Below are 22,651 nucleotides of genomic sequence, written 5' to 3' on the forward strand. Positions count from 1 at the left end.
AGCTCACTAAGTGGTTCTACCTGTAACCAACCTAATTTCTGAAATAAAAAAGCTCACTGTCTTGCTAAACTATTATATTCAAAACCTTCTCATCATATCCTTTCCAACAACAATAATTCTGTCTATCATTTATTTGATTTTAGATTTTTTAGATTTTTTATGAAATATTTTATGCAATAGAATTGGTCTAGATTTAAAGTTGAGTCCTCTAATATTATCAAAAACCTTGTATATAAAAACTTCCCCAAACATTTTCATGCTACATCTCTGAGTGAAAAGAACATTTTGAATAATACTCCTGGAGTTAGCATACTTCATGAGCAAGCAGCTGAGTTGCAGCCTTTTCAGTGTCCAGGCCACCTGATTTGTTTGGAGCAGTAAAGGCTGGGGGGCATTATATATGTCCAAGACCACTACATGTGACTAGGAACAAAAAGCCCATGGCTTTGATGATCCTCGAACACACAAAAAAGCTCCTATAGAATCTGGACAATGGCCCATCTGGACCATGCAAATTTAGCTGTCAGTATGTGAGGGATGAAGAATTGGGGGGAGCGACGTGGGGGGAGGGAAGGGAGGGTGTGAATACCTATTTAAATGAAAAGAGAACCTCTGTTCAATAGCAATGTGTAGAAATACACAATGTCTAAAATTCTACAGAATTTTCCTGAGAAGGAAAATATAATAGGAAAATGGAAAGATTTTTTATATACAGCAGTGAAAGAATGGAGAGAATTTTGGTTTCTGAGGTAGAAGGATTTTTATTTATTCATTTATTTGTTTGTTTTTACTTTAGCCTTTAAACCAATTATCTAAGTAATGCATATTTTATGGACCCAGGGAGGAATTTAAGCATCTATATGAATCCTTAACAACTTATTTGAACTCTGTTTCGTCTCAGAATACATTTTTGAAAGTATTTTGAGCTATTTCCACAAGTTCCACAACATATAACTAGTTTACATCTAGTTAGGAGTTTCTGGCTCTTTAAACCAATTGCTCATTAATTGATGCATTTCTTTTCTAAAGGTTTGAATTTAATTCCTCAATAGAATAAGTAACAAGAATAAACAAGACTTGTGGAAAAAAAGAAAAAGCTTCTCAAAAAAGATGATATCAATATGATTCAGGAAAACAAGTCAAACAAAAGCACCCTAAAATTATAGAAATATTAAAGTTACACCAGCTGTTAGAGTAGAAAACACACCATCAAAGTTTATCTGCTTGGTGTAATTGTTGTCAGAAAGCAGAGGAAAATTCCAACACTTAAGTTATACAATGATATTGACATAAACCAGATGAAGCCATGGAGCTCAGGAGAGGTAGGAGAACAATTTTTCAACACAAAATGTCACAGTGGCCAGAGAGAAAGGGAAAGAAAGATAGACTAAAAGGATGTTTGAAGTTCTTTGTGCTGTGGGCTTAATATGATAAAGTGCTAATAATTGTCCAATGAGGAGAGAGTGATGCATTTTCTAATCATATTGCCACAAGCCTAGGTTTGGGGGTATAGAGACTTCTGTCAGTGTGTATCCCTGGCATGCAATGTACTGTTTCTAATCACCTCCTTGTTATTGTGTTTTCTCAATGGTCAAGGCAGAAACTGGCAAAAATCCCCAATAGTGATGTGATACTATAGCTGATCGTTTCTCATATTTTTTCTCCTAGCACATTTCTGTCTTCTTCCCTAAGAAGTGCCTAAACTAACAGTCTGAGTAGTGGGTAGGATTACCTGTCAGTTATGACTGACAGGTTCTGCAATGGATTGATGAATAGCCATGCTGGCAGAAGAAACTGAAAAGGTGACTTGAGAGTAAGAATACCTTCAAAAGCAGCTCAAATTAGCATGAGTCAAATGTGAAATTACACCCTAAGTGTATTTATGGCTATGTGTACACCCTAATTGAGTAAAGACAAATAAAATAAGGCTAGGTTGGAGAGTATTAGGGCTCGGTCACTGGTATATCAGTAAATGCACCTGTAACATGACAGATATGCTAACTAGCCTTCCTTCAGGCTGAATTCTTGAGTTTCCTTGTGGAAAAAAAGTTAAATGTAGGCTATAGAAACTATATCCAAGACAATAAGTTGCAAGTATTGGTGAAGTAAAATTATACAGTCAGATGGTCATTCCTAAGACTGCCTGCAAGTACAGAACCTACAAGAGGATTTCTTAATTGAGTTATATGTGCATTAATGTAAGAAGAAAGTCCTGGAAGAGAAATAAAATTTTACACATGGCTATGAGAGGGAACAGAGTACCAGCACTCCCATGGTAAAACACAGGCTGGTAAGGGAAGCTGGTTTTCAGTGTAAAAAAATGCTTTCTGCTGTTTAGTCCTACTGTACTCGGGGAAAGGGGTGGGGTGGGGAGAAGAAAGAAAAAAATGTATATTATTCATAAATAGAGAAGGTGGCATAAAAAGAACCCAAAGCTGGATAATTTCTCCTCCTCATAGAAACAATTCATCAATATTTTGAGTATGGCTTTATCATGAGATAAGTAAAATATATATCTTGCAAGATATTTTGAGAAAATTAAAACAATTTCTCAAAATAATGACAATAAATTTAAAAATAATTTTAGCTGGTAAAAATGAAAAAAAAAATCAAAATCTCAGAAGAAAAAATATCAGCTGATTTAGGCTTCCACATTTTTCTATTGTTATTATTAAACAAAATAGAAATTACAGTTGGGAGCCTGTCTATTTATTATCCCCAAGAATATGCCGGCCAAAGGCTGAGTTCTTAAAATCTGCTGAATGTATGACAATTTCATAGGAACTCAGTCCCTATACTTAGATATTTATAGTGCAAATTATTTGCTTTGCCATGCAGAGTAATAATACTGATTGCTTAAGTACTTAAGATCTCACCAGTCAGCAAGCTGGTTGATATACTAGGTGGTGAACATTAAGTGTAATAATACTCACTGTGAAGACTTTCTCAGGCTGACCACGAGCTCGCATGTTTGTGTCGTGAATTTGCTTGAGTATCATCCAAGCTTCATCATGTTTTCCAATCTAAACATTGAATGAAAGCATTTAAACAAAACATACATTCAGATAGCCACTGAACAATCTTAATGCCTGTTATACAAATGTTACTGTGTAAACAGAACCAGAGAATCACAGAATCACAGAATAGTATGGGCTGGAAAAGATCTCTGGAGATCATCTGGTACAACCACCTGCTAAAGCAGGTTCCCCATAGTAGGTTGAGCAGGAAAGCGGCGAGGTGGGTTTTGAGTATCTCCAGAGAAGGAGACTCCACAACCTCTCTGGGCAGCCTGTTCCAGTTCTCTGTCACCTTCAAAGAAACCTTCCTCATATTCCGAGGAAATTCCTGTTTTCCAATTTGTGCCTGTTGTATCTTGTCCTGTTCCTGGGGACTGCTGAAAAGACTATGGCCCCATCCACTAGATACCCATCCTTCAGATATAACTAAGCATTGATAAGATCCCCTCTCAGTCTCCTCCAGGCTGAACAATCCCAGCACTTTCAGCTTCTCCACTGAAGGGAGATGCCTCAGACTACTCATCGTCTTTGTGACCATCAGCTGGATTCTGTCCAATACTTCCCTCTCTTTCTTGAACTGAGGTGCCCAGAATTGAAAACAGCACTCATATGTGACCCCACCAGGACACCATAGAAAGGCAGGATCACTTGCCTTGACCTTTTTGTCACTCTTTTTTATGCATCCCAAGATACCAGGATATCACTGGCCTCCTTGGACACAAAGATGCATTGCACCCAGTTCCTTCTCTGCAGTGCTCCTTTCCAGCTGATCAGCACCTAACCTGTACTGATGCGTGTGACTATTCCTCCCCAGGAATAGAACTCTACATTTGCCATTGTTGAACCTCAAAAGGTTCCTCCTCACTCAACTCTTCAGCCTGCCCAAATCTTCCTGAATGGCAGCACAGCCTTCTGGTGTGTCAGGCAATCCTCCAAGCTTTGCATCATCAGCAAATGTGCTGTGGCTGTGCGCTGTCCCTTCATCCATGTCACTGATGGAGATGTCACATAAGACCAGAGCAAGTAGCAACTCCTGGGCAACACTGCTAGCTACATGCCTCCACAGTAGACCATGTGCCATTAATCTCAAACCTCTGAGCTCTGCCAGTCAAGCAGTTCTCAGTCCACTATCCACTCACCTATCCCACACTTTCTAAGCTTATGTACAAAGATATTATGGGAGGCAGTGTTAAGAGCCTTGCTGAAGTCAAAGCGCAGAACATCCACTGCTCTCCTTGAAGGGAGAGCCACTCATGACTTCATAGAAAGCTATCCAATTGGTCAAGCATGATTTTCCCTTGGTGAATCCATGCTGGCTACTCCTGATAACATTCTTTTCTTCCATTTACTTGGAGATGACGCCCAGAATAAGTTGCTCTAATACTTTCCAGGAACAGAGGTGAGGTTAAGTGGTCTGTAGCATTCCAGCTCCTCCTTCTAGCCCTTTTTGAAGACTAGAGTGACACTAGCATTCCACTGGTCTTCAAGAACCTCTGCTGTTTTCCACAGATGCTGGACAGTGGTTTGGTAAACAGTTCACACAGCACTCATGGTTACATTCCATTGAGGCCCATGGATTTGTGTGCATTGAGTCTGACTAGACAACCTCTAACCAAATTCTCCTAGACTGAGGGGAATTCTTCCTTTTCTCAGACTCTCTCTTATCTCCAGAGTACTGGGATTCCTGCTAGGTAGTCTCAACAGTAAAGACTGAAGCGAGGAAGGCTTTCAGTAACTCTGCCTTTTCAGTGTCCTCTATTACCAAGGCACCTCATTCAGCCCATGTTTTCCTTTTGCTACTGACATAATTAAAGAAGCTTTTTTTTTTAATTATCTTTGATGTCTCTTTCCAAATGTAAACACAGAAATAGTTTTGACTGAAACCCAAAAAACATGTTGAAAGTTATACCTCCAACAAGAACCGTGGACTTTCTGGCATAAAGGTGAGGGCTACCACAGAAGAGACACAGGGCAATGCACAGACGATCACAAATACTCTCCAACTGTGAAACTGATAAGCAGATCCCATGCTGAAACTCCATCCTAAGAAAGAAGAAATTCACAAACTTTCACAAATATAAATGACTTCACAAGTAATATTACACTTTGAATTTCAGTCTTATGCATGTCAACATGGAAAATGTCCATACTATACAGAATGATGATGAGGAAGTCTACATCATTTGGCAAAACCTCTATGAAAGTAGTCACAGTAATGGAGAAGGGATGTCTTGATCATACGTGAGACTTAACATACAGGCAGATAGTTCTGCTTGAATACTGGAAGAAGGGAGAATTAAAAATCTCTTAAAAATACTAAGAGGATATATTTTGTTGATTTTTCTGACTCTGAATGTTGCATCAGAAATGAGAAACTTTTAAAAAAATATTATCTTCTACTGACAAAACCTATTTGGCTTCTTAAAATCTTTGTCTTATAAGCTATTTTAAATGTTAATGAATATTGGGCACTGAGTTCTCATAGTAAATCGTTAGAAATAAATGAATAAAGCAGAAACAGCAGAAATTTGTGAAAAGTATTCAAGAAACAGTGCAGAAAAATCTACAGCAATATGCTTTTAGGCTGCTAGAAACAGAAGCTCTAAAATCAGAGTAAATTGCTCATAAAACTTACGCTCTTGGACCTTCTTCAAATTAGTATCTTGTAACTCAGTACTAACTCAACACTGAAATATTGGCATATGGTAATTTCTTTCTTTTCTTTTAACTTGATGTACAGGAAAAAAATAAATAAATTAGTATTTAAACTTCTATCTGACATTAACAAAGTTAACACTGAAAAAAAAATTGTTATTATGTAAAGATCTTATGCAAAAAAAAATGGCATGAGAAAACATCTCATTTGAGAAACAGATGTTGAAATATACATGAGTATGGACTCCTAAGGAGACAGCAGAAAGAAATACTAGAAAAAACTCATGTGAAACTTCAGTTGTTAGTTCAGCTTTTTTATAAAACATATAATTACATGAATTGGACTACTGAAATGATAGAATTTTTAGAAATAAAAAAAAATATCTTAAGAAAGATAAAAACATGATTTATAATTACCTTCAGTCTGACTTCAATACTGCAGAATATTTCAGGCAAAATATTGAAAGAAAGCTTATTAAAAGTACAGTGGGAGATAAGAATAACGATAGTGATTGAAGTGATTACCAGGAGAAAATGGAATACTGGCTAATGAAAGTCCTAATGCTGGATTTATCTGATATACTTCTTTGCTAACTGATTCCTTATGGACGAAATACACAGTAAACTAAATCTGACTAGATATCAGTAAACAACTGGTACAGCATAGTGACAAATGTCTTATTAAATACTTCTTTAAAAGAAGTATTAATCTGTAATGAATACAGTGTATTTTGGAATTTAAAGATCTCATGTTCTGCACCATAAATTCATTCTCAGGAAAAGATCAGTTTTCTAATTAAAGTACCTGTACCCACGGTGTATCTTTGCCCTTTATCAACAGCTCTGTGAAACTGAGCTGTAGAACTGGGAACCTGTTTTTTCCTATTCATTACAAATTTTCTGAGTTTCAGAAGTGTTATCAGATTTATTTACAGCCTTATTTAGCCTCAGAAGGCAGAAGTGAAATCAGAAACAATATTGGTGATGATCACTGACTGACGTTTCACTTTTTTTATAAGGAAGCTTCTGGATAGATATACTTTCCTCCTCCAAAGTTCCATCCAACAAAAAGAAGATACCTAAAATGTCAACCTAAATTTGATGATAAATTTTATTCAAAGATAGAAAGTCAAATAAGAAAAATCAAAATTAAAACCAAGACAAAATCAAAAAGGGAGGAAAAAAAATTAAGGAAGGTTTAGGGTGAGTTGATAAGGCAATTAGGAATTAGGGGTACGTATTTTGTACACATTCTAATATAATCATTCAAATTATGTTAATTATACATTGTAACCTACAGTACAAAACCCTCTGGTATTGTACTGTAGAACTATTTACTTTGGTTTCGTTACTTTTCAGTCGGACCAGTCAGGCAGCAGTGCAACTTCTAGAAAGGAGACAACAGAAGCAGGGCTTTCATCTCTTAGAACAGCACAGTCAAAATGCTATCTCTGGTCGTTTAAACCACTCCACACTACTCACAGACAGTATTATAATTACACTTTCTGCTTTTTACCACTCTGGTTTATATTTTGAGAGATTTAGCTTCCTAAATAGTATTTCCGTGTTAAAAAATTTTATGCTGGTCTTATAGATGTTGTAAAACAACAGCAGTCCTCAAAAATGACAGTAATAATTTACTTCAAGGTGTGATTTATTAAGGTAAGTGAGCCACATTGTCTTTAACTAAAAACAATGACTGCACTGTATATGCTGCTGTCATCTTCACCTTTTGCAAGACGTATTTTTACTCCTCAGAATGCCTGAAAGCTTGTTAAGTGAAATGTTCATCATAGTTTCTATTGCTCCTATTACATCTTTTTCTCTTTGTATTAGATGCTGCAGTTAATCCCATGATTTATTGTGTCTGCAGAATTAAGGATAACAGTGAATGTGAGAATTAGAAGAATTGGTAGAAAAAGTGTTGCAACACATCTATCTTGATCCCTTTCTCCTACTTATTCCTCCACCACCTGGTAGAAGAGCAGAACAAACATGTACTTTAAATACAGGGCAAGTGCAGATTTATTCTTATGTTGACCATCCCATTATCTGGGGTCATGAGCTGATATGGAAAATGAAGCCATTAGAATAATTCTGAATTCAGCTCTCAAAGTGGCTCTCATAACCACTGTCTATGAGTCTTGAAATAAAAAGGAGCTTGGCTGTAACTCAGTTTGCCTTCCCCTTCCCTGATTCGAGATACAATAGCAAAGATGGAGAAGCTCTAGTCAGCAGCATTCAGAGATCTGCACAGCAACCCAGAGCTCAGCTCCACCTCTGCTCCCTGGCTATGCTGTGTTCCAAGGCCATTAATCTTGAAAACAGTGCCAAGTTGCAATACTTTATAAATTGCTGAAACTCTTGGCCCAACTGCATCTTGGGAAAAGTTTACTGTAGAGCAATGTAAAATCTGCAGTGATGAAATATGAAGCCATGTACCAGCCTTCTTGCTGAATATTGTGTTCTCACTGTACAGATTACTGAAAGGATCAAGTGAATCACAGACATGGCAATTACTGATAACAGAGCCACAGCAGAATGCAGCAGAGCAAAAAGCAAAATGTACAGGCTGCTATCAGTTACAGTCACGGGTTTATGTATGAAGTTGAATGCCATCAAAACCTTTACCCTAATGGTATTTCATCTGTTTTGGAATATTAATAAGTTACAAGGATACTGTACATCAGTTCTTGCTCCAAAAGAAAGAAACATGTCGTAGATTTTCTGACTAAGCATAGAAATAATCTTGTCCGTATTATGCTGAATTTTTTCAAGTTACATTGCTAGTATTGTCTTCTTGGTCACGTGTAGTTCTTTACAGTAGTTAGGTGATGACACAATGACACACTGTACCTAATGAGATCTGATTAGTGGACATAGTCTACTTAACTTTCCAAAATGAGGGCCGAAAGGGAACTTGATAACTCAGCAAATCATTTAAGGTTTTAAAGTGCAATGTGAGCAATGGGAAAAAAAAAAAAAAAAAAAGTGTTTACAGACTGTATAAATACTGTCTAGCAGGGAGGATTTTGAAATGCCAGAGGAACAAAGTTATAAAGCACCTTTCAAAAAACCTAAATGAATGTATGGATTTTATTGCTTTTTTCTGTTTTAAACACACTTATTCACCACAACCAGGTCATATAGGCTCAATTTTAATATTTTTAAAATGGAAACATTTCCAATAAGTGTGCGATTAACCTGAAGTGCCACTTGGCGGCACTGTTACCACACATAATACAATAATCAATTAAAAATGCACAAATGATTATTGTTTGTTTATTTGTTTGTTTGTTCACTGAGCATTTCCAACCTCTAAGCTAAATCAACCTTACAAAAATGACTGGAATTTCTACATCTAGCAGAACCAAAATACTCTACCATTGAACTTAAATTTAGTCTGTCCTGATACTGCTAAACTTAGCTGTGAGTGACATCCAGAACTTGAACCCAAATATTTTAGTGCTGCTGATTGGAATAACGGTAAAACATCACTGAAATTGAAAAAAAGAGAGTTCACCTAAGTGACATAGCTGAGGAATATTCTCAAAACTTTCACAAGGCTGAGTGAAATACACTGTCTCTAACAAAAGCAGAAATAATGTTTTCATAATTATTATTTAATTATATTGATATGAAATTCCTACAGCATAAAGGAGAACTTACGTCTTTCATGTGATTAGATTATTAATATCCCACGGGAAACGCAGTGATATTTTTAGCCTCTACTGATAGATATTCTTTAACCCTACTGACTCAGCAGGTAATTTTTGCAGAATAATTCAGGAAATAAAATAATCAAAGTGTGTCAGGCCATGATTGGGTTACCTCGACAAAGCTGCATCTAAAAGACTATAATTCTCATTCACATCTATCTGTCTCTCAAGCTAATGCTATTAATCCTTTACAGACATAAGGATCAGCAGTTCAATGAAAGAAGAAAGTAGTTAAATGGATGTATTTTACCATATATTAAACCCAGACTTTGTCTGCTTACAATTGAAACTGTGATTAAAAGGAACAAGGCATTTTTTAATTACACATTCCTTCTCCCACAGAGCAGGCAGTTGTCAGCTCCTGACACATCATTTGCCAGCACTCACATCTACAGACCTGAGATTATCAGGCCTCCAATCATTTTGGCTAAAATATCTGCCATTTAAATAACCAGTAGGTCAGCTGCAAGCACTGCTGACCACACCTAGAAGATCACCTGCTCTCTAATAACATCAGAAACAAATTCTTTCTCCAGTACATGGTATTGTAGCCTCCAGCTTCAGTACTTTTAAACAGTGACATCAGTACCTTGATTTTTAAATAATTTTAATACCTGCTTTAGTGCTGCTTAGTCTATTACTTTTTTCTGAGGAGAATGTTAGTGTGTACATTCAAAAATGAGATACGTGCCTAAAGTTCATTAAAGTTTAGACATGATATGTCAGCCTTTCACTTGAATCCATATAAATAGTCTGTGCAGAATCTAGAGCTATGAACAGATAAGGTTTCTGTTTCCTTGCTGTGGAAATGCAAACATAACCGTGATAAGCTTGATACAAAGCCCATAAAAAGTAGATTTTATTAGAATACCTAACAATGTTGGGATGGGTCAAGGTGGATGGGAAGAGAAAAAAGTGTGTGAGTGTGGAGTGCAGTAATCCCTTGGCCCAGATGGATCAAGGTGCTGTGACTCACAAAAGCAAATACAGGCAAGAAACTCATCTCTGAAATGGCGGAGATTGCGGGATATGATACTAGAGAGTTAAGTAACAACTCCTATTAAGTGAAATGCAGAGAATATCCCTTACATTATATAGAATTATTTCTCATATCCCTTATTTAGGGAAAAGAGCTTGAAAGTAATGGAAGTTAATATAGATTGAGACTGGTCAAACTTTGCCCACTGTTCAGATGCAAGGCATGAAAAGAGCTGTGATGTGCCATCAAAAGCTGAAGTGCTGAATTTTCCTATAAATGGTTGCTTTTGTTAAATTCCTGCATCTGAATTGGCTTTGGAAAATATTCTTTCATTTAAAGATTTGATGTAAATCTACATAATTGTACAGAGAGATACTAAGACTCATGTGGTACCCTCTTCACACACGTGGAAACCAATGCTTGCACTACGTGCTTGAATCTAAGATTCTTTAATACATACTCTTAGCTTTTAAAGTTTTTTCAGTGTCTTGTTCATATTATGGGGAAAGGGAAAGGAAGCCAGCTATAATGCTAACTCAGATCTATGAACAGTAACTTTTTTTGTCTTAATTTTTACAGGCATAAAGCCTAGAAGCAAACTGTGAATTGTTGAAAACCATAGTGGTAGCAGACAGTATCTGGAAAGAAAACTAAATTAAAGAATGATCTAAGAATTAGCTTAACAACCAGATAAAAAATGAGCATAAAAAATAAAAGCATATTTTTTCCAGTATGAGTAAGATATTCAGTGGTTTTCCTGAATTTACATTACAGAACAACCAATGAGGATTGAGAAACTGAAAAGGCAATCATAGAATCATAGAATGGCCAGGGTTGGAAGAGACCTCAAGGATCAATAAAACACAACTCCCCTGCCACTAGATCAAGTGCTAGATCAGATTGCCCAAAGCCCCATTCAACATGGCCTTAAACACCTCCAGGGATGGGGCATCCACAATCTCTCTGGGCAGCCTGTTCCAGTGCCTCACCACGCTCTCAGGGAAAGACTTCCCCCTGACATCTAATCAGCATCTTTCCTCCTTTAGTTTAAAACCATTCTCCCTTGTCCTGTCACTGTCTGTCCATGTAAAAGGTTGATTTCCCTCCAGTATCTTCTAAATAGTCATGTACTTAAAACAAACAAACAAAAACCAAAACCAACCAACATGAAAAAAAACAACCAACTAATAGAAAGAAAAAAAATCAACAAAACACAAAACAGAATTCTAGGCCACTAAGGGTTAATGTTGTGCTGATACCATCAGAAATCTCATCACAAGCACTGTGGCACATAATTGATCTGGCTGTTTGGCTGACTGAGTCTGTGGCCCGAGAGATTTATGTACTCATGTAATTCTGCAAAGTCCTTGCTTGAGTACTGCTCTGTGCAGCTGCTCACTTACAGCACTTTACAACCCTCAGAACAGACAAAGAGGTAAAATCTGCTAGAGACAACTCTGAGAACAGCTTTGGCAAGCTCAGTATTGAATCACCCCTATGACTTAGAGGCTTGTCTGTCTATGAAGAAAGGGCTCTGTCATGCTTTCGAGAGACCACAGATCAAGCAGATTCAACTAATATTAAAAGGAAGAGTAGGGTGTGCACATTTACAAGAAGCAGCTGTCAGAGTTTAAGAATACTGTGGTGAGTATGCATCCCGAGCCCATGAAATCAAATGGTACTAGAAAGAGCTTTCAGATTTTGTTTGTAGGATCTCATTTTTGATTTCTTGTTGATTTCTACCTCTATATTTCTACATTGGTGTTTTCCATTCCTTTATTTTACTGCACCTAATTAATAAGTAATGAATGGATTGCATATGAAATTCGATACGTACGTTTGGACAGTACCAGGGAGTACTGATAGAGCAAATCGCCAACAGATGATAAAATCTAACAGTGTAAAATGGCTAAATGTCCTGTGGAATAGTCTGAAATTTTTGTCTGTGACGAAATCTGATTGCACTGTTGCGGAGTGGTGACTTCACCCTACCAATAACACAAAACACATTCTATAACCTCTGAGTGCTTTTCTACAGTGCCGTCTGCACCCTATCCATAGCTCTGAGCTCACAAAATGCAACCGCTATGGTTTCAAATACACACTTGGTGTGCATGTGCAATCAGAGAAAAATGTGATTCAAACCTTGGAATTATTTTACTGTGGAGTTGTAAGAACTGCTGTAAAGCTAAGCATTTGGTTGAGAAGTTGTTGCAGACACCATTAATAACAGCTGTTAAGTGTAGAAGCTAATTGAAAGCGTAAGTGCTCCTGTCCTGGTCTGAGACTTCCAGTGATTTATGTGCATCTGGACTAAGGATATTTAAACGATGGGCTCATGGTGAACAAGAAAAGAGAAGCAATTAATCAAAAAGGACAGTCAGAAAAAAGGCACAATAAAACACTGCAGTTCATGAAAATACAATGGGGCCTATTTATCTAGTCTAACTTTTACAAACAAAGCAATCATTGAAATGCTGCAACATTTTCTGAAGAACAGAGAGAGGATGGATCATTTACCAGTGATGTGCCTTTCATCTTCTGCATTCTGCCGCAGTGTAATAACACAGCATCCACACAGTTCGAGGAGGTCTTTCAAAATGTAACCTTGTTATATTTTATTTGTTTTGAAAATTATTGCACGAAAAATCCTTGTCTGTTGTTTCTTTCCACAAGCATTTTAGTACTGTGATTGTAGTCTCATTTTCTATTTTGCTTTTAATATTTTTTTAATTTTAATTTCAAGCAAATAAATAAGTAACAGTATCATATTACTAAGAGAGAGAGAGAGACTCGGTAGTCTGTTTATGTAATTTAATGATGTGACCAAATGCACATACTCACATCTTCTAACTTGATCGATTGAAAACATGGATATTCTGCACTATACTATGTGTCAGAGGACCTAAATTCAAACTTTGATCAGAGTCTTTCAATACAATATTATCTGCCCTCACAAATTCAGTAGTAATGACTTCCAGTTACAATCTGTCCTATTTGTCCAAAGTGAGAAGGAGATTTTTGCTCACAAGAGGCAGTTAAGTGTTTCAAATATAACTACAAAAGGGTTAAAGAAAACTACTTATATGGTTGCGTATATGGTTTGGACTTGATGATCTTGGAGGTTTTTTTCCAACCTTAGTGATTCCATGATTCCATGATTAAATAAACAATAAATAATACATATGTTACCATGAAAGTAATGCCTCCCATGTATTTCTATGGAAAGTACAACAGATACAAAGAGCACAACAACATTGTATGATATATCATATTCTCAGCTACAAAACACCATTTTCCAACACAGTCACTACCACTGGTTGTGCAATTTTACCAGCAATGAACAAGAGTGCATGCCACACTTGTAAAAATCTGCACCAGTGGAGATGAGCCACTGTTGCCACTGCTAAAACACACCACCCACCGCTTCACTGTGCTCACATCCAGTGTTTGGTCTTCAGAAAAACTCAGGTAGTGTCAGTGAATTCACAGAAGAATTCAATGCCATATCTTTGTTTCATACACACTTCCATGTCAGATGCTGTTTTGTGAGACTGCCCCTCTGCTGCCATCTCTCACACGGCAACGAAATATAATGGGACAGTGGTGGGAAGGTTCAACCTCTACTACCATACCACCAACGTCTGCCTCTGACATTATGGGTTGACATACTAAAGTAGGAGGAGTTACTTTCAGTGTAGTCCTCATAATCAGTAAATCTAACAGCATTATCAACATCTTTTCAGTTGCGATTTATCTTTTTTTAAGGCACTGCTACCTTCAAGCAACAGCTAGCATGGGGACCGAAACAGTTACTGTCCCTAACAGCAGCCCCTGTACTAGAATGGAAACGAGATAATACAGGCTCAAGGAGCATGAGAGGAACTAAGAGAGGTAGAAATCTTGCTTCAGTCAGTATCATTCCTGAGGAGATGAGAAGGAAAAAATAAAAGAACAAAGAAGAAATCTTACCAGATCTAGCATCTTATTTGTTTCTGGAAGTGAAAAAAACTACTGCAGTGTCCAATACTGTAGACACTTCTGGTGGCAAGTGGACAGAATTCTAAGGGAGGTTAATTAACTTCAAGCAATATTTTTTAATTTGTAATCAAGGCCAATTGATTGTGTGGAATAAGTTTTCATTAAAAATAAGCCTGAGGAGAGTCTGTTGTTTTGCTGTTATAAGAATGACAATTACTATGGCTTCTTTGGAAAATGTTTATGGCATTAGATACTGATGTTAATGGCAACAGTCTGTTCATTTGTCTATTAGTTCCTACACTTATTCTGTTTGAAACCATTGACTTTCTTCAGTCAAATCTGACAGGAAGAAATGGTTGCAAAGACAACGATATTTCCCAAAACCACGTGAAAAGCGCTGCTTAAGCGATAGGCCCTATCAGTGCAGAGAGGAAAAGGCAGAAGTTAGTGGTCTCTCAGCCTGGATGCTAGGACTGCACTGTGGCCAAAACCACCAGATCTAACTTGAGCACAAAGGTGCTGCCTCTTCTTTGAGGTCAGCAAAGCACGGAAAAGGCTGTAAAGTACAAGTTATTGTGGGGAGGATATGGAAAGCTGCAACTCTACTCAACACTGGTAAGACCTGGATTATTGTGTCCCAGTTCTGGGCTCTTTGGTACAAGAGAGATGTGGAACTATTAGTGAGAATCCAATGCAGGGCCACCAAGATGATGAAGGGAATGGAGTACCTCCTCTACGATGAGAGGCTGAGAGAGCTGGGATTGTTCTTCCTTGAACAGAGGAATCTCAGGGGGATATCTGTAAATATCTGAAAGGAGGGATCTAGCAAGAGGGAGACAGGCTTTTTTCAGTGATGGCCAGGGCAAGAGGTAATGAGCACAAACTGGAACACAGGAGATTCCCTGTGAACGTCAGGAACCATATCTGTGCTGTGATGAAGGATGAAGGAGCATTGGCACAGGTTGCCCAGAGACTGTGGGGTCACCCCTTCGGAGATCTTCAGAAGTTGCATGGATGAGGGCTTTGTGTAGCTCCATCTGAGCAGGAGTTGCACCAGATGGACCCAGAAGTCCCTGTCATCCTCAGCCAGTTTGTGATTCTGTGGTATTTCTCATTAATGAGGAGCAGAGAGAAAGGAACTAATAAGGATCACTTAGTGATGGCCAGAAACCCTTAGGAAACAAGGCTTTGTAACTTCTTTTCTCACAAAATATCTTGTTAGGTTTTTACTGAACCTGCAGATAAGCAAATTTTCTCTTTCACAGTCAAACTACAGAGCCCAGCAGAAGGTTTTATTTGAAGCTCACTAATGAGCACTCTTAGTGATCAGTAAGTAGATGTGGTAAAAGCTACCTAAGCTTCCAACACTTGCAAATAAAACATGTAAACGACCATATCAAACCCTGTATTAGGGCACAGAAAACAACAGACTGATAAAGTGATCTCTTTTGCTTTCCTAGCTGGATATGCATAAGCAGCTGTTTTAAAATCTGTGTTCTGTCATTCTTGTTTCTAAAGATGAAGATTACTTTTTTTTAAGTATACACATTTAACATAATCTTGTTTCATAGGATTTTTTCAAAATGAGAGCTATCCATGAGTAGGAGCTGATAAATCAAGTTAACATTAAAAGTATCTTGTACCCACTTTAATTAACTTAAATTTTTAAAGTATAGATACAGTTTCAGCCCTCAGGATACAGAATTAATGACAATGCACTAAGTATGGAGGAGTATAGCACACTGGGGATCATTTTGCCTCTTAGTGGAATACTGAACAGATCAACTGTCATTGCATCACATAGCATATGTTGCACTATATATTATAGAGGAGATGCCCTTTATCTGATCTATTCGATTTGTGCCGCATTACAGCATTATAGTTAATTCAGATTCAACATTAGCAAAACATCTTTTAGATGTCCAACAGTACTTTCCATTGGCTATGGCACCACAGATTCATGGATTCCTAAACCAGAAGTTGTATCACAAAGGCAAAGTAATGTATAAAGAAGGTAAACTTTAAGAGCTGCTGCTGCTTTTAAAATGTGCATAAAATGTTTCCTCCAAATTAGGGGAAGTGGAAGGGGATGGGGAAGGGGAAGCGGAAATGAAGGGGAAGGGGAGGGGAGGAGAAGGGAGGGGAAGGAGGGGAGGGAAGGGAAGGGGAAGCGGAAATGAAGGGGGAGGGAAAGGGAGGGGAAGGGAGGGGAGAGGAGGGAAGGGGAAGAGGAAGGGAAGGGGAGGGGAGGGCAGGGGAGGGGAGGGCAGGGGAGGGGAGAGGATGGCAGGGGAGGGGAGGGGAAGGGAGGGCAGGGGGAAGGGAAGGGGGAAGGGAAGAGAAGGGAGAAGGGAGAAGGGAGGGTAAGGGAGGGTAAGGGAGGGGAGGGGAGGGTAAGGGAAGGGAAGGGAGGGGAGGGTAAGGGAAGGGAAGGGAAGGGAAGGGAAGGGAAGGGAAGGGAAGGGAAGGGAAGGGAAGGGAAGGGAAGGGAAGGGAAGGGAAGGGAAGGGAAGGGAAGGGAAGGGAAGGGAAGGGAAGGGAAGGGAAGGGAAGGGAAGGGAAGGGAAGGGAAGGGAAGGGAGATTGCTTTAAAATTCTGCAGTTACATTTTTGCATTAATGGACTCTTTATTATTAAGAAAAGGCAAAAGAAGCTATTCCCTCACACATTTTCTTTGGCATACCTCTTTGTTCTTGACTATTAACAAAAGTGATACATCTGCAGAGAACAGATCTTCTGCAGAGAACAGAAACTACTGCATAACAGAAAATGGAGCCTTGGACTGAGATTTTTACAGATCGGCTGCTGCTATGGCTTGGGTTTGTTCTGAGCTCCTATGAAAAGGCAGAGTAGGAGGAAAAGTCTTAGAAAAATGAAAAAATGTATATATTCATTTTAATTAGGAGTGCAGGATTTTCAAAATGGAGAAGTATGTGCCTTTTCACCGATTTTTCTGCCAGAGCACGTTTACTCAACACAATAATCTCTCTTTCTTTTGAAGCTACCAGTAGGAAATGTTTGATAAACAAGCATTTTCCTATGTGTTTTGGAAATAACAAATACTGCTTTTCATTTATTAATTTGTGTTGTTTAATATTTCTCCTAAGTTCTGAAGTTATCTCTTTGTTTTGTCTCTGCTTTTGTTTTCCTGCCTTTTTCGGTCCGTCACCAGTACTCTATTCCTTTAATTGCTCTGTGAAAACGGGTGAAAGGGACTTTGCAGGGGGCAGCCAATGCAGCTACTTGCTCCAAGACAGAAGCAGTGATTGCCCCTACCTTGTTCTCAAAATATATTTAGCTGATCTTTTTTAAAGACGTTCAGTGACTCAGATTTTACTACTTCCACAGAAGTTTTATTCAGATGTTTAACTAACAGACTATTAGGAAGTGGCTCTTCCGTTCCATACCACCTCTACTTGACTAAAATTTCAGCTCATTACTTTTTGTCTTATCATCCATGAGCTATTTATTCCTTTTCCTTTTGCAGATAATCATGCTTTTTTTCTTTCATCAAAATTAGAAAAGACATCATTGATGGCCCTCGTGCATATCTAAATTAGTGATGGGACCCTACTTCAAGATGTTCCAGCTTTGAACAAACGTAACTGTTTTTCCTGTTTTCAGTTTATGTTGATCAGATGTTGATGTACAAGCAACCACAGCAAATCATCTCTGTAGACACAAAAGAATTTTTTCCCCCTTAGTTCTTTAGAGAATAGATACTGCAGTGATGCAGCAATACGAAATCAGTCGAGCATGGCTCCTTTTATTATAAATCATATAAGTGCATCCCGTATTTTTGATTGGATGGGTGCACAGCAGTAGAGATTATCAAATTCCCCTCTAGGGACTACAGCAAAGGAAAGGTGGAAGAAGAAACTCGGTGATCCTTTGCCTAAAACAAAATGATGATTTATAACACATTTATAAGCTTTTTTGAACTTTGCTGCTGATGAAATGGTGGTAACAGCTGATGAAATAGCTGTGAGAGAAATTGAGCTTTTTGTCTGGTGCTTAGACCCACCTCTAATGTACATTTTGGAATTTCGAAGTGCTATACAAAATATCTGAAAAGCATCAATATCATTTAAGTAAAAGCCACTTGTTTACAGCAACACCATCAGCTTTGACACTTTGAATTGTATATATTTGAAAAGACAAATTCTAACTAAGCATGTGTTACAGGTATTAATCTGAGCAATGTCAATATGGTAAATAACGGCTATTCTACAGACAGTTAATAATGAAGTTAAGACTCAAACTTTTTCATAGTAATCAAGAATTTTTTGTATTCATGTGTAGTAGTAACTCATAATTAGAAAAGAATCCAAAAGATGATTTGAGATGCATTACTTCTGGAAAAGATACATATATATATATCCTTATATATACATATATATCCTTTTATATATCCTTTTATATCCTTTTTTTATATATATATATAAAAGCTTAGCAAAAAATCTGGCTTCTAGTCTTTGTAAAACAGCCCACCACTAACTTTTCAATTTCCACAAAAAGTAATGCTGAATGACAGAAAAATCTGCTTTTTATTATATTGTCTAAAGTACATATCATGTAATATATAACTATTGTTTCATGGCATTCATTTGAAATAATCGTTACTACAGAAGAGTAAGGAACCTTTAATTCCAACAGAAAGACAGAAAAAGGGAGCTAAAAGTTTGTTTTTTTCCTTAATTGCTATTAACTAATTTTAGTCCACTGTGTCCTCAGTTTAGTCTGCTGCAAGTTGAGATTAACTCCTCCATTAACAGTGCCTGGTGCTGAGCATGCTCTGAGTTTAATACTGTGCCTTTAGACCTCCATCTCCATATCCGTATTGCAGCTGCATCCAACTCAGCTTACATCCGTTCCTGTTTTATTACAGTATCATTCACTGTTTCATATGTAAGGGAGGTTTACTGCAGTTTTGAAAGTGTGTTTACCTTTTTTATCTCTAAGTGGATGACACAAGAACAAAGCAAACACGGCAACAGGAAGTACTACAGAAGCTACTCTAGAGACATCTACCAAAAAGGTGATAATAAGATCTTTTTGTGATTTTTTCAGGCAAACTGATCTGCTTCAACTCAACTATATTGTGCTACCAATAGAAATGCTAATCAGGCCACCTAACAAGCCTTTTACACAAAACAAATCAGATTTCTGCACTGTCATCACAATTGCACACAGAAATAAAGGCTACTTAGGAGCTCCTGTGCCCATGAAAAGACTTCTCAGAATCAGTACAGCCATGGGGATGGAGAGCTCAGTGTGCATGTAACCTTTTTAGGCAGACAGTGGTCTTACATGCCCATACAAGCCCCTGGTGGTGGAGATCCCGTAACAGTATTTGATAGTAGATGTTAGCACTTCACTGCACCTGTCCTTGACTTTATTAAGTCTTTTAAAATAGAAATCATGCTTAGTCTCCTAAATACAATGTTCTGCAAAGCTTAGTTTTGAGTCTATAGTTCAGACACTTGTATGTCTGCATTCTTAAGCTCCATGTCACTGTAAAAAAAGAAATTAAAAAAATCCGTATATAGTTATGTATACACTTACTGTAGTTACATTGATTGTATATCTGTAATACATATTTATTTATATATATTAGGTATTCTGCAAAACTTTGCTTTCTTAATTTAAAACATTTCTAATGACAGTAGTAGGAATATAAGTTCTAGTCTTTTCTCTTTCAGTCACAGGACAACTTATCAGTTATTTGCAAATGCAATGAAAACATCTTCTAGAAAAAAAGAACACATTAATATTTTCCCGCTTATATGTAGAAAGAAATGTCAGAGTTTGACAAGAAATCTCAAGTTCTGAAATTAAATACTTGTTTATAAGATTTCTTATTTCACTTATTTCTCTTCCAAATTAGTGTTTCTTGAGTGGTTCTATAGTATGCTGTCTTTTACAAACACAAGTGGCTGGTCCTCAGTAAGTGGAAAAAAGTCTCTGCTGATGAAAAATGAATGTTCAGTTGAAGATCTGTGATGTAATTTAGGCACCAGCCTAAATAAAATGTTTGGTCTAAGTACGTACATCTGATTTTTGCTCTGAGAATCTTAGTCTGTAGCATAATCCCACTGCACTTTGTCTGTTGTCTACACTAGAGAGATGAAGTTACGAACTGTGCTTTTGTACCATTGCTCTAACACAGGTGTGCTTACAATTTTAGTTCATAGCTAACTGGTTGTAGAAATCCCCATTAAGTTGCAAAATACAACCAAGAAACTAATAATAATTGATGGTGATAAAGACTCTATCCCATAACTTAGAAATGTGGCTAAAAACATAACAAACTTTTGATTAGCTTCACTGATCTTTAAAAAAGCAAATAAAACTGTCGTTATTTTCAAAGTGGTATTCAAAAGGAAAGTGCAAATTCATTTTATCCATGACACTGCCTTTCAGTTGCTGTACATAGTTCTTTTCTCTTGAGCTTGAGGTTCAACTGCAGTTTACATGCCGAAGCCTCAATATTTGCACCATCCTGATCAGACTCCCTGTCATCTCCACTTCTCCTCCTTAGTAGTCTAACTTCTTTTACACCCCATATTCAACTTCTTGTATGATCAATAAGATTGGTAAATCAGTGAGGTTAATATCTGTTTGTTGTTAAGCAAAAAGATTCTAGGGAATATTTCTGCTGTCTATGCAGCTTGAAAAGAATTGAATACCTGATATATGCAAAACAAAAAATTACACAGAATACCAAAATAGAAAGTATTAATAAATGAAAATCTTTAACTAGCGGTCCTTCATTTTTAGTTTTGAGATCTAGAACGATAAAATTTTAGGTTCTTTTTAAAAATAACACCGTGTATAGAAGGCAATATTTTGTATAACTGATAACTTTGCAACTTTTTAAAATAAAGGGGTAAAATGGCTAAAAAAGTTGGGTGAGGGTGAGTTCTTTTCATTCCTATCCTTGAAGAAAGACATAAATCTAGTGTGATGAAAAGGTAATATATCACTATCAAGATTTTACGCTGAAATGTAATTTCTCACTGTTAAGATTTTTCATTGTTTGAAAAATGAATCTTTTAAAGAATACTGCAATACACATTTGATGCATTTGACAGTCTTTGAAGTAATCCACCTTGAAATATTATGCTAAATTTAAAGTTGCACTTGCAAAATGGTTTATAAAATGGTAATTATCCTTCCTATCGAGCCTGACTGAAGTGCTGGATAAAGCCATTTATTCACAGCAGCCTGGTCTGGGATTTTGTTAATTGACTGCAATTAGAAGCATTTGTCTGCAGATGCTTCTTCTAATAGCTTCTCCATGACCTCAACTCTTCTGTAAGGAACTCTGAACAAATCTGCATCCATTTTCAAATTTTAAACAGAAGCCAACAGCTAGTCTTAAAGAATCTCTGGAACTCGCTTGCATTCCAGATGAAATTAATCTTTCAGTATGCGGTCACTGCAGCACTATGTCACCCTGATTCCTCTCTTAACAATACACTGATGCCAAGGCAACTACTAGCTTTGTATTTATATCCCTATATATTAGAATGTCTCAGTTTTAAAATGTCTCTCTGGTTTCAGACATTCCTGTGCTGCTTGAACAAAAACAAACTGTTACACATACTGAACTTAGATTTCATTTTATCAGGAAAAGATAGAGGTAAGTCTTGAACAGCTGAAGTGGTACAGGTTCACTATTGTCTTAGAGGTAGATAATATATGTTATATATCAGCTGTGAATCTAGGACCTTTTTTAAGTGTCTTATGTAAGACTAAGAAAAAAAAATATATCCAGAAGATGACTCAGTGCTGCTGGTCTGCTATTTTTCTGTCCATTTAAAAATAATTTTACTATGCTCAATGGCAGTTGGTTGCTTTTCAATAGCTGCAACTTCATGCACTGCCTTTGAGTAATTTCAGTGTTTAGATAGAAAAAATGAACAGTATTTATTCCGCAGAAGAGAAGCAGAGAGCTCAGAAATTTCCATACACTATATAAATAGGCCTTAGAAGTGGCTGAATGCTTTGCTTATAATTACCTTTTGCTTACTGGTCAGTGGAGATGTGATTAATGAGAAGGACTGAAGACGATTTGAAGAAAAAGATAAATCGTTGCCTAATTCTATCAAAACAATTCAAGGGAGACCACACAGAAATCCTAAAAGAGAAAGTTGCCCTACAGGAGTCCTCATGCATACAAATGATGCGGAGGTTATAGGCAGCATTAACCTGACCAGGAGTGTCTGCAGGATACAGCACTGCGTGAGCACATCCTCCCCAGCATTAGAGCAGTATTTGACCTGGGTGCACTCTGC

General features: G+C 37.3%; 1 protein-coding gene across 2 annotated transcripts in view; it reads right to left on the reverse strand.

Annotated features, from left to right (window-relative positions):
- SV2C (synaptic vesicle glycoprotein 2C) overlaps positions 1–22,651 on the reverse strand; it is a 93,261-nt gene that overhangs the window by 20,369 nt on the left and 50,241 nt on the right. For both annotated transcript variants that reach the window (XM_085213553.1, XM_085213554.1), the window contains exons 5-6: positions 4,927–5,060; positions 2,934–3,023 (exon numbers count right to left, since the gene is read on the reverse strand). In XM_085213553.1, the coding sequence (XP_085069679.1) occupies positions 2,934–3,023; positions 4,927–5,060 (224 nt within the window). The remainder of the gene's footprint in view (positions 1–2,933; positions 3,024–4,926; positions 5,061–22,651) is intronic.

This window comes from Meleagris gallopavo, chromosome Z (genome assembly GCF_905368555.1).
Source record: "Meleagris gallopavo chromosome Z, MGAL_WU_HG_1.1, whole genome shotgun sequence".
NCBI classification, from domain to species: domain Eukaryota; kingdom Metazoa; phylum Chordata; class Aves; order Galliformes; family Phasianidae; genus Meleagris; species Meleagris gallopavo.